General features: G+C 52.0%; 1 protein-coding gene across 46 annotated transcripts in view; it reads right to left on the reverse strand.

Moving 5' to 3' along the window:
- CELF4 (CUGBP Elav-like family member 4) overlaps window positions 1-16,397 on the reverse strand; it is an 818,464-nt gene that overhangs the window by 43,324 nt on the left and 758,743 nt on the right. For 28 of the 46 annotated variants that reach the window (XM_044431420.1, XM_044431439.1, XM_044431416.1 and 25 more), the window contains one exon: window positions 297-440. In XM_044431420.1, coding sequence (XP_044287355.1) covers window positions 297-440 — 144 coding nt within the window. Of the gene's footprint in view, window positions 1-290; window positions 441-16,397 lie in introns of all 46 variants that reach the window. The other 18 variants (XM_044431442.1, XM_044431421.1, XM_044431409.1 and 15 more) reach the window with 1 other exon arrangement.

Below are 16,397 nucleotides of genomic sequence, written 5' to 3' on the forward strand. Positions count from 1 at the left end.
TTTTAACATTGCTGTTTTATGCTCTCTGCTCTGCTCTGCTCTGTTTTATACCTTGTTGTAAACCACCCGGAGAGCTTTGGCTGCGGGGTGGTATGGAAATAAAATAAACAACAACAGCAACAATAATAGACCTCCCCCCCCCCCGCTTTTTGTTGCATTGGTCCTTTTTGATGCTTGGTGAGGTTAGAAAGACCTCTCGGGCCTGGGGGATGCTCCGAATGTAGGGACCCCTCGCTGCACAGAACGGATGGGGAAACGCTCCCCATCTGGGGACCCGAGGCGGTTTCTACACTTACTGCCTGTGCGTAGGCGCCATATGCTCCAAACTGGATAGCCATGGGGTTGAACATGCCCATCTGCCCGGCCATTTGCTGCATGCGCCGCATCGTGCGCTCCTTGTCCGTGTCCGCGAACTTGACCACCAGGCTTGATGAGGCCCCCTGCAGTGCGGGAAAAGAAGAGCAGAGCGGCCATTAGTGACCTCTGTTGGCCTCCGTGGGAAGGACAGGGCAAGGGAACCACGGGTGCCTGGACCATCATCTGTGGGACCCAGCTGCCCTGCTTCCAGAAGGTCTGGAGAAGAAACTGTGGGACTGGCGCACGGGTGGGGTAGGACTGGGACAAAGCCTTTCGGAATTCGTGAACTTCCTTCCATGCCCGTCCCAGCCTTGCAAAGCGAGCCAAGTCAAGAGCAGATTTGCACATACTTGAGGATCCTGGCTGTGCAGTTGGCAACCTTTCCCAGCCCCCATTCCCGGCAGCCAAGCTTCTTCCCTGCTCGACACTCCCAGCAGCGTGTGGGGCTGGATTCCTGGCAAGCATCCCATGATCCCTGGAGATGATCACCGGGAGCTCAGACCCCGAGCTGCTGAAAGTGGGCCAATGCCCAGGAGGCCAAGACCAGGGAATCAGTGGCTTTTCCACACAGAGCGGATTCCTTGCAGCTCTCTAGGTGGAAGTGCCACTGCCCTGCTTCCCCTTGATGGACAAATGAAGGCCTCAGGTATGTGTAAGAGGCACAAAACCTTCCTGTTTGGCCCCGCTGTGAAGACCCGTCATGTGGGCTGCCATTGTGCAGGTGTGGGATGTTAAACAGGATCCAAACTGTGGGCATTTTTTCCTGAAGAGGATCCATTCTTCAGCCTCCTGATTCATCCCCTTGGACAGGTAGCAGTCAATTGCTGTAACCTTCCTTCCATAAACTCCTCAGGCCAGAAGGTACCTAAGGAGGTTCTTGAGTCCAACAGCCTGTTGGAAGTAGCTGCTGAACCCTCCCCCTTTCAAAGAGCTATTTATGTCAGCAATGGACTGATGGTTGGGTACGACTGGAAGAAGCCCAGCCTGTCCTCCTGCTTTGGCACCTCAGGGCCCCCAAGGAATCCAACCAAATCCTGGACAAAGCTCCTGTGAAAGACCTCCAGTGGAGCCAGCTCTGTGCCACCCCTGTGCAGCAGTGCCAGCACCCCAGCATTCCTGAAATGAAAGAGTTGGCCCCAGCGTTGCCCTTCCAGCAACAGAAGAACAGCCCATGTGGAATAGGACTTTGAGGTCTCCTGCTCCTCGTCTGAGCCCTTGCGGGTTTTCCAGATCTGCTCTGGAGTGTCTCTTTCCACGAGCATCGTCCTTCCCCTGGTGGAAGAAGCGTTCTGGACAAAAGCCAAGAAGTGCTGCTAGGGGGCGCTACAGCAATCTTCAGATCTGGCTAATGGATCTGGGGTGGCGTCCAGCAAAGGACTGCCAAACATTGGGTAGCACATACAGGAGGAGGGAGACTTGCTGCTCGAGATTGATTCACTATTGATTGCATTGCAGGGTTAGCCTGTACTCTGCAACCCGTTTCCACTGAGTTATTAGCCCACCCTCATGAAAGGCTTTGAGGGGGGCATAGTGGGCTGCACCAGGCAGGAAGGTGGGGAGCAATGCTCCTTTAATGTGGTCTAGGCTCTCTCTCCAACTTAACTTCGCATGGGGGGAGGGGCAGGTTGTCCTGGATGCATCGGATGAGCTTGCTTGCAAGCTAGCTGGGGAGCTAAAGATGGGAAAGCACATTGGGATGAACTGCTGGGCTCACATCCCACTAGGAGCAAATGCCAGCCTCTCCATTCAGAAGTGCATTTTGATGCGTCTCCTACTTACTTCAAAAACACCAAGGCAGAGAACTCTACAGAGATAAAAGAACATATTTGGCCTGTTCCAGTTTTTTCCGGGTTTCTGCAAAGGACTTGCTAAATGTATTTGAGTGTCTTCGGAACTCAGTCAGCGTCGGAGGCGCTCATGGAAAAGGTGATTTCTCTGGCTTGGAGCTGAGGCATTTACAGCTTGGGGAGTCCGCTGAGGAGGAAGCTGCAATGGATTTAGATATGCTCATATTTCTTTTTTGTAGTTGCACAGATTCTACCATCCCCCTCTTTTTTAACTTTGGGTAAATCTGTGTGAATTTGCACTTGTGCTAATGTGAGGTATTACTGCCACTTTGTACGATTGTGGTGCACCCGCAGCTGGAGTATTGTGTTCAACTCTGGGTGCCTCATTTGCAAGCGGGATATAGCAAGGTTGGAATCGGGGAAGCGAAGGGCCACTAGGATGGTGGCCGGTTTGCGGGGGAAGCCATAAGAGGCGAGACTGAGGGAGCTGGGTCTCTTCAGCCTGGAGGAGACTCAGAGCGGACCTGTTAGAGGCACACAGGTATGTGAGGGGGTGCCACATGGAGGTGGGTAGAGACCTGTTTTCCCCTGCAGAGGAGGGCAGGATGCATTCCAGTGGAACAAAGCTCAGGGAACCAAGATTCAGGGTGATGCCAGGAAGCACTTCCTGATGGTCAGGACCACAATGGGCTTCCACAGGAGGTGGTTGAAGTCCCATCGGTGAGGAAGTTCAAGGATAGGCTGGACATGCACATGGTAGGCATGCCATGAATGGATCTGGCTGGAGCTACAGGTCAGACTAGATGGCCCGGGAGGCCCCTTCTGACTCACTGTCTTTCTATGTTTCTAATTAATGGGAGTGTGCTCTCACACAATGCACATCAGTGTGAATGTACACATACACAAGTGGAATGAAATTCCTGTAGATCCCTAAAAAGCAATCTGGTTCTATCAGTGAGTGGACAACCGAAGAAAACTCACCCCACTGATCCATGAATCACAATCAGAACAATTCAACAAAATCAGGACCTCTCTAGCATCCTTCCATGTTATGACACCTGTCTGGACCCCACTGGATGGGTTTGGTAAATCCTGGTGAAGTTGGGTATGTACAGCGCTATCCCGGGCACAAGAGTTCTTGTGTGCACATTGCGGCCCAAGGCTGTATCAAGGCTGAAGAAACTTCTTGGTTAGTGACCCATGGATGCCCATCCAGTGTTATTCTGCTGACTGCATCTCTGCAGCATCCCTGGCCTTTCCAGATGCTGCAGAGTTTAGCTTCCCAGGTTAGAAGAGAAGACACATCCTTCCTTATTATCTCGCAATGTGTTGGAAGTGAGAAAGAAAGATGGGTGCACGTACTCAGGGCTGCTGGCTTGACTTCAGGGGAGGAGAAGGAAGAAGAGGGGTGGAGAGGCTTGGGATGAGGGCCAGATCCAGACACTGAGATGAGAGGACCTAGCCCTCCCAGGTGCGACCTGGTCTTGGAAAGAACCAAGATGTACAGCTGGCTGCGGGGGAAGGACTCCGAGCAGGGGATTTTCTCGGACACAGCCTGGGCAGGCCCAACTGTTGACCCCAGGATGGGACAGCAGCAGAGGAGGGAGGGCCAATGAGATGGCTTGCATGCAGACAGGAGGCATGCTCATTTTCAGAGGCCCCTCCCAGAGGGACGGGGCCCAGGCGTGCTCCTAGAGAGAGTTCCCGGAGGGGAATGCTAGGCTGGGTTGAACACGCCACTCTGCGCACACTCAGTGATTCGTTCTGGGCGCTCTGTGGTCAATAAAGCACACGTTGCAAGGAAAAAGATCTTTTCAATGTGCAAAGGAGGAATCCCAGCTCGCCACAAATGCAAGGGTAGCGGGAGCGGATTTGCTCTGAACTGCTCACACTGCTCCATGCGCGTGTGCCGCCATTCCTGCTAGAAGATGAGTTCGGTGTCCTTGCCTGGGACATCATTTCCCAAATCCAGTGATTCCCTTTGCTTTCCGTGGTGGATTTCAATTATGAGCAGGCGATCAGAACCCAGGTTTTTGCAGACAGAGGTCAAAGGTTGCATGTGGGCAACTGGATTTTGTGTTGCCCGTGAAGTCAAGGGTGCATCGCTGCTGGCGGAGCGCAGCTTGGGAGAACCCCTCTTTTGCTTCTTGTAACCTTCTATTTCACATGTAGAAAACGGCCTCTCCAGATCCGCATTAATCAAGCATAAAGAGTGCGGGATTAATATGCTAAGGAAGCCAATCTCCCAATGCACCGAGGTCTCACAATAAGAGCCATGTTCTCTGGATTAACGGCATTTTCTGTGAGGAAGTGGCTTTCTTTGGTGACGAGACCCTCTCTTTCTCTGCCCCTCTCTCTTTGACCTGTCACTCTTCCCCACTCTAATAAATCTATAACCACTTGAACAATGCAGCAAGGAACAAGGGAGTGAAACAAATGGTTTAGCTAAACAAAGGAAGGGAGAGAGAGCAATACTCTCTTCGAGGATGTGGAGTGTAAGGCATGAGTTATTAAGAAAGCAAAGCAAGGAAGGCGAAGGATTGTCTTCAGTCTCCTGTTCTCTCTCTCTCTCTCTCTCTCTCGGATTTTGATTCATGCAGGGAAGAGAGTCTTTCCCTTAATCTCTCTCTCCCCTCACCATCTCCAAATCACATGACGCGGGTATTGATCCTTCCTCAAACACTGCTCTTAATTACACTTCATTGACAAATGAATATATTTAATGCATACATTTCCTGGTAATTATCACCAGACCATTCCTTAATTAGATCTCAAGATTCGCTTAATTAATCCTGGACTGAGAAACTGTTTGGGAGCTGGGATCTAACAATCTGAGCCTATTTGCAGAGAAACAAGAGGCTAGCAACGGCAAGTTGGGTAGCTGGAAGGTGGGGTGGGGTGGTCGGGGTGAACAGCTTCGTCAGGTGCCAGCAGTGAATGACAAAAGCTGTGGGAAGCACAATTTGCTGACAAAGATTACAGCGGATCATTGTCGGGAATGCTGGAAGGCTGGCTTACGTAAAAAACACAGATTTGGCCGCTCCTCTTTCTTCTGTGGGTCCCATGAAAGATTCCAACTACAAATGAAGAAACCAGGACCTTCTGTGTAGGAGAGCCTAGCTCATCGCTCCTCTTGACCGTTGGGTCTACTGTGGTTTTTCTCAGAGGAAGTATCTCCCAGTGTTCCCCTGAAATCTGCCATCCCATAACTTTTCCCTAGGTATAAACAGAAGCACACACACCATGGCAGTGCTCCATCCTACAGCCCTCGTAGCAAATCTGTACCCCTTCGAAACTTGGAGATGTGCCTTGACCTACCGAGCTGGGAAGAGCACGAGGTGGGATCGTGGGCTAGAGCGACCACAGCCAAGTCCACTCATGTGAAGAGCAACTGGTGGACCAAAGCAGAACCTCAAGGGCAGTGGCCATCCAGAGCTCAGCTGCTGGGAGGCAAGAAGGGCAGAACGAGTGGCTGTCGTACCTTTTTGAGGGCCTTCCCAAATGGCCTCCACGGGAAACAGGATGCTGGACTAGATCACGAGTGCAGAATGGCTTTCGGCAAAAGGGCTGAGTGGTGGGCAAGCCAAAGGGCAAAGGGGGCCACCCCAAACCCATCAGCATCTTTTCACTCAGAGCTCTTAGGGGGGACGTTTCAGCCATTCAGGGTTGCGATGGGGTGGGGTGGGGAGCTGCACAGAAGCTGGGAAGCCCCAAAGGATCGGTGGGCATCAGGGAGAGGGCGTGACCTCCTGGGAGACAGCCAAGTGACAGATTTGGACCCAAAGAGTGCTGGATCTGGCCCCATGCCTGTGGTTCTGCTCCCCTAGAGGAGACTGAGCTTTGAGCCAATCTGGTGGATCAGCTTCTACATGCCCTTGCCACAGAATCCTAAGCTCCATGCCACTTTCCGTTTTGTAATAAAGACAGATTAAACGGGCAGGAAGGCAGATGGGCAGACAGGCAGCGAGCAGGAGAAGCCACCCCAATTTGACCTCGTGTGCTGAAGGATGTTCCCAATTGCACGTTTTGCCTGGTTATGGAGATCTGCAGCCACGAGTCTGGCGCACCCAACGAGCCAGCGTCAAGTCCAATAATGAACCTCGGAGTCCACTGTAAGAAATCAAGTTCCTCGAAGAGGGATGAAGTCTCCTTTCTGGTCTTTTTGCTTTGTTACAGACCACTTCAGTGTGGAGCTTATCAAAACACAATTGCTCTTGGCCGGGCCGAGCCGCTTCACGCAACCCCCTTGCTTGCCTCCTATCAGCTGGTAATATATTGTTCTCCTCAGCTGAGCGTAGGCCCTGTACCATGAGGGGAGAATAAAAATGGAGGCAGAATTGCCCTGTGCCGTGCTCACTTTGTAATCCCTAACGAGAGACCTTGGTGGGAAAAACTAATTTTCCAGCCTGTCTGGAGGTGTGAAATAAAGTTTTTCTTGAAAATGAGAGCTTGACAGGTCAGTGGTGAAATTTCATATTCACAGCAAAATAAAATATCCATCCATTGATATTTCATTAAAAGCCATGAAAACAAATCTGCCCACCAAACCCTTCCTCTCCCCACTTTCTTTCTTCCAGCAGCACTGGCTATGCTGGAGTTCAGCCTTCTGTATACAAACAGAGCATAAACTTTGCATCGGGAGAAAGACTGAAGGAATACGGCAGGTAAATCTTGCTCTCTTTAGGAGAACAATGCTTGTCAGAAGGAATAAAAACACTCACTTGTGAGAGCTATTCTGTTGCAAAGTTAAGTCTGTGTACGGTACAAGGAATGGGTCTCCAATGGTTCAGGACTTGTAGGGCCTGGGAGACCTTATCTCTAATTTCCTATCAGGTAATTCATGGGCCTCTATGATTTGGGAAGGTCCCTGTACATGAGGTTGGCCAGTTCATCATTCCTGCATGAAGCATTTTCCGATTGTCCTCCATGAATTCTGTTCCGTTGCCTCCTACTCAACAGCTGTGATCTGAGCAAAGTTTTGGTGTGGGGTCTAAAAATGTCTGCAGTCCTTAACAGGTATCAGCCGTTCTCCCCACCCTCTGAGCAGGGTGTCCGGTTGTAAATTGCCAAGAAAAGGGGAAGTGCATCACCAAGTAGGGGGTCAAAACTGTTTGGCCTAAAATGTGCCTATGCTAATTTGGATGTCTAGATGCACATTTAGAAATAACCAGTATCGTTTTAATAGAAATACGGTCCGTTTCACCGAAGCTTGCTCTTCAGTGCGGCTGTTGGACCACTTCAAAGCTTGGGCTCGGATGGGAGAGACCTTCGCAGTGAAGACACCTTCCAGATATGGGGCAGCCCTTCAACACTGTTCCCTGCATGAGGGGACACCTGGCCACCCTGTGTTACAGGCCACCCTGTCTGCTGAGGAGGCAGGACCTCGCCGTAGCTCAGACTGGGCCTTAAGGCAGGACTGCCACCCTCCTAAGCTGGGAGATGGGGGTGGCTTAGTGCAGTTCAGTCTCAGCCTGTTGAAAGCTGGGCAAAGCCAGTTCCCCGGCTGGGCCAGATCCCCCTCGCAGCCTTGGTTCATCCCAGCCACTCGGTTGGCCACTGTGGGAAAGGGGACTCTGGAAGGCCTTTGCTCGGATCCAGTGGGACCCCTACATTGCTCTTTTTATGGGCACCTGATCAGACGGAGGGGACTGCAGGTGGCGCAGGGGTTTAAACCGCTGTGCTGCTGGGCTGGGCGATCGAAAGGTTGCCGGTTTGAATCCGCCCAACGGGGTGAGTTCCCGTTGCTCCGTCCCAGCTCCTGCCCACCTTGCAGTTCGAAAGCCTGCAAATGCAAGTCGAGAAAAACGTACCACTTCGGTGGGCAGGTTGCAGCATTCCGTGCACTTCGGGGTTTAGTCATGCCGGCCACATGCGCACAGAGATGGTCTGGCTCCCTCGGCTCGGAAACGGAGATGAGCACCTCCCCTGGAGTCAGGCATGACTGGACTTAATGTCAAGGGGAAACCTTTACCTTCACTGAGAAGGAAGAACTCCCTGGAGAAGAGCCTGATGCTGGGAACAATAGATGGCAAAAGGAGAAGGGGATGGCAGAGAATGAGGTGGCCGGATGGGGTCACTGGGGCGGTGGGTGTGGGCTTGGTGGACTCCAAGGGACGGTGGAGGACAGGAAGGCCTGGAGGAGTGTTGTCCTCGGGGTCGCGAGGGGTCGGACGTGACTTAGAGACTAACAACAACAAGATCAAAAGGATAACATTTCCTAGAAGCAAAAATGGCAAACTGGGGTTGTCATACTAGGGGCATATTCTGAGAAGGCAAAACTCCCCAAGAAGACCATCATGCTCAGGAAAGTCAAAGGCGGAAGAAGAAAACCATGAGATGGATGGACTCCATAAAGGAAGCCATAGCGCTGTGCAAGACTGTGAAGGACAGGACATTTGGGGGGGGGTGATTCATGGGGTCACCATAAGTTACATAGAAACATAGAAACAGAGTGAGTCAGAAGGGGCTTCCTGGGCCGTTCGGTGCGGGTGTTCAAGGATAGGCTGGACATGCACATGGCGGACATGTCATGAGTGGAGCCGGCTGGAGCCAGGGGTCAGACTAGATGGCCCTGGAGACCCCTTCTGATTCACTCTGTTTCTAAATGCCCTCTTCTGTGTGAGAATTCAGTGCAGTCTGGGCCTGCTGAAATGGCTGATGAAACTGGAGAGATGTTTCTGGGACAGATAAAATATTTGGGTTGGGTGACTTTTAAATCTCTCTCTCTCACACACACACACAAACCCTGTGTGTGTGTGTGTGTGTGTGTGTGTGTGTGTGTGTGTGTAGATGGAGGGAGAGAGAGTTGTCATGTACTCCATTCATCTCTCTCCCCCTAGCTCTCTCTCTCGTGCAGCCACCATCTGCCATTCTTCCCCTAGGAGGTGGTGGTGCCTTCTGGGAAAAAAATGGCAGCTGGCAGTTTTCTTTCGTTGGTTCTTCCCTCCCCTGTCCTCTCTCTGTGAGAAGGAGACTGGGAAGGCATTTCATGCCTTGCTCCATTCTCTCCAGCTAGGGATATAATGAAATCTGAAGAAGTGTCAGCCCTTAGGTGAGATCTGTGCCCCAGTATTTTAGGGCCGAGCCCAAGGCATGAATGCCTGGGTCGCATTATCTTTCCACACAAGGAAACCGGTGGGGAGGGAGGGGGCAGAGGGGGAGAGCGAGTGAGTGAGCGGCATCTTTACCAATTAAAATTGGGTTCAACTTCTCTGGAAGTAAAAAAATCCAGTCGTCTCTGGCAGAAAGTAATTACTGCTGCTCACAGTGACACCCCGTAAGAGATGGAGATGAGGAAGAAAAGTGAATTCATGCACTCTGCAAATAAATGAAAACTTGGGAAGCCCCACTGAGCGCCTCTTGCTATTTGACATTCCCCGAAGAGCCCCATAAGGAAGGAGGGTGCATTAGCACCCCTTGGATGCCGCCCACCCCATACCGTTGCCCCTTTGCACTCCCCCAGTGGGGTTGAAGCTGAGTCTAAGGATGGGGGGGGTGGCTCGCCTGCCCTTGAGACACTCTTCCTTGTCCATCCTTTGGGCCAGACTTCACGGTTCAGTTCCCCCACCCCAGGCTAAACCCATTGCAACTGTGGGGTGGGGGGAGGGATGAGGGAACTTCAACTGCCCCCTCTGTTCTGAAGAACTCCAGGCTGATCTTTCTTCCTTGCATTTTTAATCGAATAGATCTGTGCTTTCCAATTTAAAAAACTGCCGAAATGTTGAACATTTACGCAGGGGCTTGTGCACCAGCCAGCTATCGCCCTATGCAAAATGAGCAGGCTACCTTGCCCCATAGCGCCCACAGCAGGGGAAGATTGGCAAGGATGGCTGAGGTGTCTTTGGGTACGTCTTCTGCCCTGCTGGCTGTCTTCAAGGAACCCCAGGGGTTGGTAGGAGATAGTCTGAGATCCAGGAGAATGGGCAATTGACCACTCCTTTGATGGGCCTTGGTCAGTGATATCTCAACAGATACAGAAATATAGAAACAGAGAGTCAGAAGGGGCCTCCAGGGCCACCAAGTCTGACCCCTAGCTCCAGCCAGCTCCACTCACGACATGCCCACCATGTGCATGTCCAGCCTATCCTTGAACAGCCTCACTGATGGGGCCTCAACGACCCCCATTCCAGTTCTTGTCACCTCTAGGAAAAGCAGCTCTTTTCTAAAGCTACCAGGTCACAATTGCCCATGCCAGACCAAGCCACCCAAGAAAAGATTGTTGCAAGGAAAATATATCCTTCCTTCTCTGCTACTGTGAGGATTGTAGCTAAGGGAAGAGAGGGGAAGGAAGCCTCCTGGGCCATCTAGTCTGACCCCCAGCTCCAGCTGGCTCTGTTCATGACATGCCTACCATGTGCATGTCCAGCCTATCCTTGAACAGTCTCACTGATGGGGACTCAACTACCTCCTGTGGAGGCCCATTCCACACCCTCGGGGTCCTGACTGTCAGGAAGTGCTTCCTGGCATTGAAATGGAACCTTGATTCCCTGAGCTTTGCTCCATTGGAGCATGTCCTGCCTTCCTCTGCAGGGGAGAACAGGTCTCTACCCATCTCCATGTGACACCCCCTCACATACCTGTATGTCGCCAACATATCCCCTCTGAGTCGCCTCTCCTCCAGGCTGAAGAGACCCAGTTCCCTCAGTCTTGCCTCATACAGCATCCCCTGCAAACCGGCCACCAACCTTGTGGCCCTGCGCTGCACTGACTCCAACCTGGCTGTATCCTGTCTGTAACGAGGGGCCCTGAGCTGAGCACAATGCTCCGGTTGCGGGCGCAGCAGTTGTGCAGAGTGGCAGTGATAGGATGTGTCGTATCCCAAAAGGGCAACTTGTGAGTGTTTCCAGGGTGGGCCTTGCCATTAATGGGAAGAAGTGGCCATGTGTGGGGAGAGAAGGCAGTGTCCCGCTCCTGCCATTCCTGCCCGCTTCACCTGGTGCCTGTCACTCTGCTTGCCTCACCTGCTTCTTCCTCCCAAGGCATCATAGACAACACCTTGGGAAAGCTTGGCCATTTCTGGCTGGGTCTTTTAGCTCAGGCAGAGCCAGCCAGCCCAGGCCACGCCCACCAGGAGACATCACACATGCACACACACACACGCACACGTGCGCACACACACTGCTCTGAGCATGCACTGCCAGCCCACACAGCACGGCTGCACTGGGTGGCGAATAAACGGTTGTGATGCTGGTGGTGAGATATTACTGACCATAGTTGTTCCATTCTGTGGCCCTTAGAGACACGCAGAAAGGAAGACCTTGGAGAGTTCCAAGTGGCCCCTGCTGGCTGGAACTCTCTTCTGAGGACAATAGGTGGCTGTTGTCTAAGCAAGGAGGTAAAGCCAGCTGAAACCAGATATTGGAAGGTCAAGTCCTATAGTTGGTCAAATCTACCTTTCTTGGAAGAGCTAACTGCTAAGGGGCTCTGGCTAGAGATTTCAGGGAGACGGGAGAGATGAACGTTCCACTGGGGATTCATTGCCTGAGTCGAAAGGCCCTCTGGTTGCAGATCCCTGAACAAAGCACTAACTTCCTACCCCGAGGAAGTAGCCTAAGCCTCATTCTCATCAGAATTCAGGTCTCGGGGCCGGAGAGCACGACACCAGCTAGGTGTGCCCATAGATCGCCCCCTGGGCTTGCTCAGCAGCATTGCACTGTCCTGTTTTGTCACCAGCGTGGAAGTAAAGCTCACCTGCCAGCCTGTTTGGCTTGTGTACTCAGCCTGGAAGGGAGAGGGAGGAACTGACCCAACCGTCTTCACTGGCGGGGCACACTGACCAGTTAAGAAAGGAGAGTCCGGCGAGAGTGCTTATGGGTGCAACCGCATCGCCTAGGCAATATCTCCTGGGGCTGGCAATGGGGTCTACGGAGGTCAGAGTGTGCTGCTAGGGCCCTGGGGCGAGGCTAGAGCTTTGCCGGTGTGGTGGGCCCTGGCCCACCTGTCTTCTTTGGCCTCTGGTGGGTGGCAACACCCAAGAGCCATGGAGCGCGGCACCAGGATGGGCCACTGTACGGCACCAGCTTCTCCTCTGTCCCCTGCCGCCTCCGTGTCTTCTTACTGGGCAAAGGTGAGTCACACCTCCTGCTTCACAGATGAGGACCTACATAAGAAGGGCTCCCAGTGCTCTCTTTGGAGACTCTTTCTCTTTGAAGGACGATCCAAGGCGAGTCTGGAGTAATGGTGGAGAACCATGAGAAGGGAGGGCGAGCACTGGAGTCACCCATGGACCTGGGCAGCTGTGCGCATGGGCCACTGTCTTCCCCAAGACGCAAGAAATGTATCATCCTATTATTATGTCATTTCCATACCACCCACTTGCCAAAGCTCTCTGGGTGGTTATATTGTAATTCTAGTTTAATAATAGGCAATTATTTCTAAATTTGCACGCGCGCACACATGCAAATTTTATATAAACCGGGAGCCTCCTTTGTTTTTCCTTTGGAAGAAGCATTTTTTGGCAACGTACATGTAGCTACCACGCCACTTTCTCCTTTCTCCCAGGCATTTCTGACTTAGTTTTCTTTCTCCCTCTGGGCCAATAAAGGGACGTTAGAGCGCCAATTAGCTCCCTTTGTCTTTGGCGAGGCTGTGAGACCTGCCATTGGTTATTCCCCACTTATCCCATTTGGAGGAAATGGATTCTGCAGGGCTGAGGAATTTGCAGGGGAGCAGGGGGAGGCGGCGGAGAGAGGTGCATGGAGAGAGAGCGAGATTGAGAGAGGAAGGGAGCCAGTGACGGCCCCTTGGGCCTCTGAGCTGCCCTACCAGATGCCTGTACCGTTACCAAGATGTGACTAGAGAGGAAAAGTAGCTCAGATGAGGTCTTTATGCCCCAAAAGGCCATCTTTGAAGCCGGGATGATTCATCCCCCCTGTCAAGATGCAGGGCTGCCTCGCTTTTTATTCCAGGGCCCAGAAACATCTGATTTATTAGTTCATTTATGGAACAATGGGAAGGGCTGGGAAGGAGAGAGAACGTTGTCCTGCAGATTAGCAAAAATACACCCCCCTCCCCTCCCAGGGACCAGGCCTGCAGAGATGCACCGCACTCCTGGCTGATGGGGAAGGTGGCAAGACGAGTCCAGCTGGGAAGGAGGAAGGGGCCACGGGCCAGAGAGCCACGCTCGGAATAAAGGCAGCACCACATCAGAAGACAGACAAACTTTTTCACGTGGCAGATTCCGTCGTGAAGGGCAGCTAAGGATTAGATTCCAATACATTACGAGGAGAGGAATCCTGCAGCCTCGGGGGAAGCTCTCCAGACATCGCAGGATGTCTTGGGGTCTCCTCTTGGGGCAGGGGGCAGCTGACCTTCCCCTTCCCTCCCAGCTAATGCAGGAAGCAGCTGTGGCCTTGGGTGACAGCGGAAAGGAGGAGGAAACAGGCAGGGAAGGAAGGTGCAGGGGATCTGCTGTCTCCAACAGCCTCTTGGCTGGAGTCCCCATCTCGGCGATGCCCCCAGGGCACCCCAGTGAGCGTCTCCTGACTGCCCACAGACTCTGCTGGGAGGCTGCTCTGCCCAGCCACTGCCAGCAGCCCATGCGGTTCCCAGAGGCCCAGCAGATGGCCCAGTGAGCTGCCGGACTTGCCGGGGGCAGATGGCTTGGGAAGGCAATGGCGCTAGGACATGGGAAGGGGAGAGAGACTAGGGGAGGCTGGCTGATGGCTCTCAACCAGGCTGGTTAAATGGAACTCCAGTCCCTTGAGTGGGGGCTTTGTAGACCCATCTGGCTCATAACCTGGTGCCCCAACCTGGTGGCTTCCAGAAGGGGTGGACCACAACCTCCATCAGCCACAGCCCACATGGACATTGGGTGAGTTGGCCAGGTATGGTCCAATGCATCTGGGGGACACCAGTTGGAAGGTTCAACCTCTTCAAAAATTTGTCCGTAACACCTGCTTGTCACACAGACACCCCTTTGGCCAGGAACTAAAAAGGGGCAGAAGAGGAATGACTCGAGCTGGATCCACAGAGGGAAGTAAGACAGCTAAACAGAATTGTATATCTAAAAATCCAGCACCTTTGTTGGATCCGCAGCTGTCAAACAAACTGGAGAGAGGCACCCCCTATATTTTTGGTGCTCCTTCTGAAAATTGAGGTCCCATTAACCTGCCATCGCCGGGGTACCATTAGCACACCAACTCTCCATGAAACAGTTGAATCCTTTAACAGACATTTTAAATATTTTCTGGAAGAGCCACTGCGTTCATGTCCAGCAGCACAACACCTGGCCATGAAGCCGGAATGTTAATTATAGGTGCAGAGAAAAAACGGTTCGCTTTGTCTTGGCCGAACTGCCGGCGGGTCCCGTGTATGACCTTGAGTAACGGTGTCACGATGATGATGATGTCATGGATGGTGGCGATGAGGTCATTTTGAGTGCCATTTTTTGGCGGAAAAGAGGGCTATTGATTGCATTTCTCTACCACCCAATCACCAAAGCGTCATTCTATAAAATGCGTACATGTGTAAACAAAATGAAAATAACAACAACGATCTGATACAGGCGACTTAGGGTGCTGAAAGCGGCTCAGAATCTTTACTTTTGCAACCTACAATAGCTGGGAAAGGGAAGGCACCGGGCTGGCATGGGATGGATGCTGAGAGGAAGAGAGAGATTCCGTGAGAGAGAGAGAAAGCCTGGCCTAAATCTATCAGTAGGGTCATGGGAATAGGTGCAGCCTGGACTATGGGCTTCATGATTCATTGCCCAGTCTCTTGGTTATAATGCTGTATTTGAGGCCCTCGCCTTATTTTTTGGAGGGGAAAAAAACCAGGAGAATGGAGAAAGATAGATTTTTAAATAGAACTTTTTGCAGAAGTGCAGCAACAAGAGCAAAAGCTATTTTTGGCGTACTTTAAGGAATGGGATCCAACAGAAGGAATGCTGCTGCCTCTGTGGGTTTGGTTCCTTCCAGTGTGGACATCTCTGTCTCTGGGAGGTGTGGACCTCTCCCTCCCTGGGACTTTGCCCGGGCTGCTTGGTGGCGAGGTGGGAGCCAGAACAGAGCGACCAAGAGAGTTTCTCTCACGGAAGCAACCATCCAATCTGAGATGGGTCCCTTCTGGTGAAGAGCTGTGACAGGAGCTGCTCTGTTCTTCTTAATTTTCACAGCACCGCTGTCAGCAGGTTTGTAAATAGTACTCTGCAAAGCCAACACTTTCCCATCCACACATCAACTGTTCAATTAACAGAAGAAGGATATATAAAGTGTGCCACAGCCTTTGATGCTTCCCAGCAATTTATGAAAGTGTACACAAATCTAATTACAAGCCCCACTGCTTTCCATTTACATGGCGCCTCTCGAGTTTGGAGTTGTTTATATCAAAATAATTGTTAAAAATATATATCAAGGCTGATCTATGGCGGCACGGCCCTGCAATTGCGAAAGGTCTGTTGTGTCCCTCTCTTCAGGAAGGTTTCTGCCAACTCGACGGTTTGGCTTCACTGCACATAGACAATGCGTGGCGCTTCCACAGTTTTGCAGGCTGTGCAGATACAACTTCATCAAGATCACTCAACACTCGCTTTCCCGGCCCAGATGCTTCCATCCTTTCCGTGAGTCGGCCAGCGGGTGAAACTAGGAGCTGCACGCTGGCGCCTGCAGCATCTGGGTCAGGAAGTGGTCACAAATCGGAGAAATGCCGGGAGGTGGAGATGCTGTGTTTCCTGGCTGTCTTCCACCAGCGCCATTGCTGATGAAGCAAGCACAGCACCCTGCTGTGGCATGCCCTAAGATATCTGGGTAGGGGAGTGGAAGAAGGACTTCAGCGGGCTGCCATTTTGATGGGAAATTATCACATTTGGAAATCAACACAGCCCTCATTTGTGTTTGGAAAGCTCTGTGTTTTGCAACTATTCAGCAGTAAGAAAACGAAGTTCATGGCATCTGGTCCTATCACTTCCTGGCAAATAGATGGGGAAGAAATGGAGGTAGTGACAGATTTTATTTTCCTGGGCTCCAAGATCACTGCAGAAGGGGACTGCAGCCAAGAAATTAAGATGCTTGCTTCTTGGGAGCAAAGCTATGGCAAATCTAGACAGCATACTGAAAAGCAGAGACATCACCCTGCCAACAAAAGTGTGTATAGTCAAGGCAATGGTTTTCCCAGTTGCAATGTATGGCTGTAAAAGCTGGACCATAAGGATTGAGGCCTTTGAATTGTGGTGCTGGAGGAGACTCCTGCGAGTCCCTCGGACCGCAAGGCGATCAAACCGGTCAGTCCTAGAGGAGATCAACCCTGACTGCTCTT

Source organism: Varanus komodoensis, unplaced genomic scaffold (genome assembly GCF_004798865.1).
Source record: "Varanus komodoensis strain SLA01 unplaced genomic scaffold, ASM479886v1 scaffold22, whole genome shotgun sequence".
Taxonomy (NCBI): domain Eukaryota; kingdom Metazoa; phylum Chordata; class Lepidosauria; order Squamata; family Varanidae; genus Varanus; species Varanus komodoensis.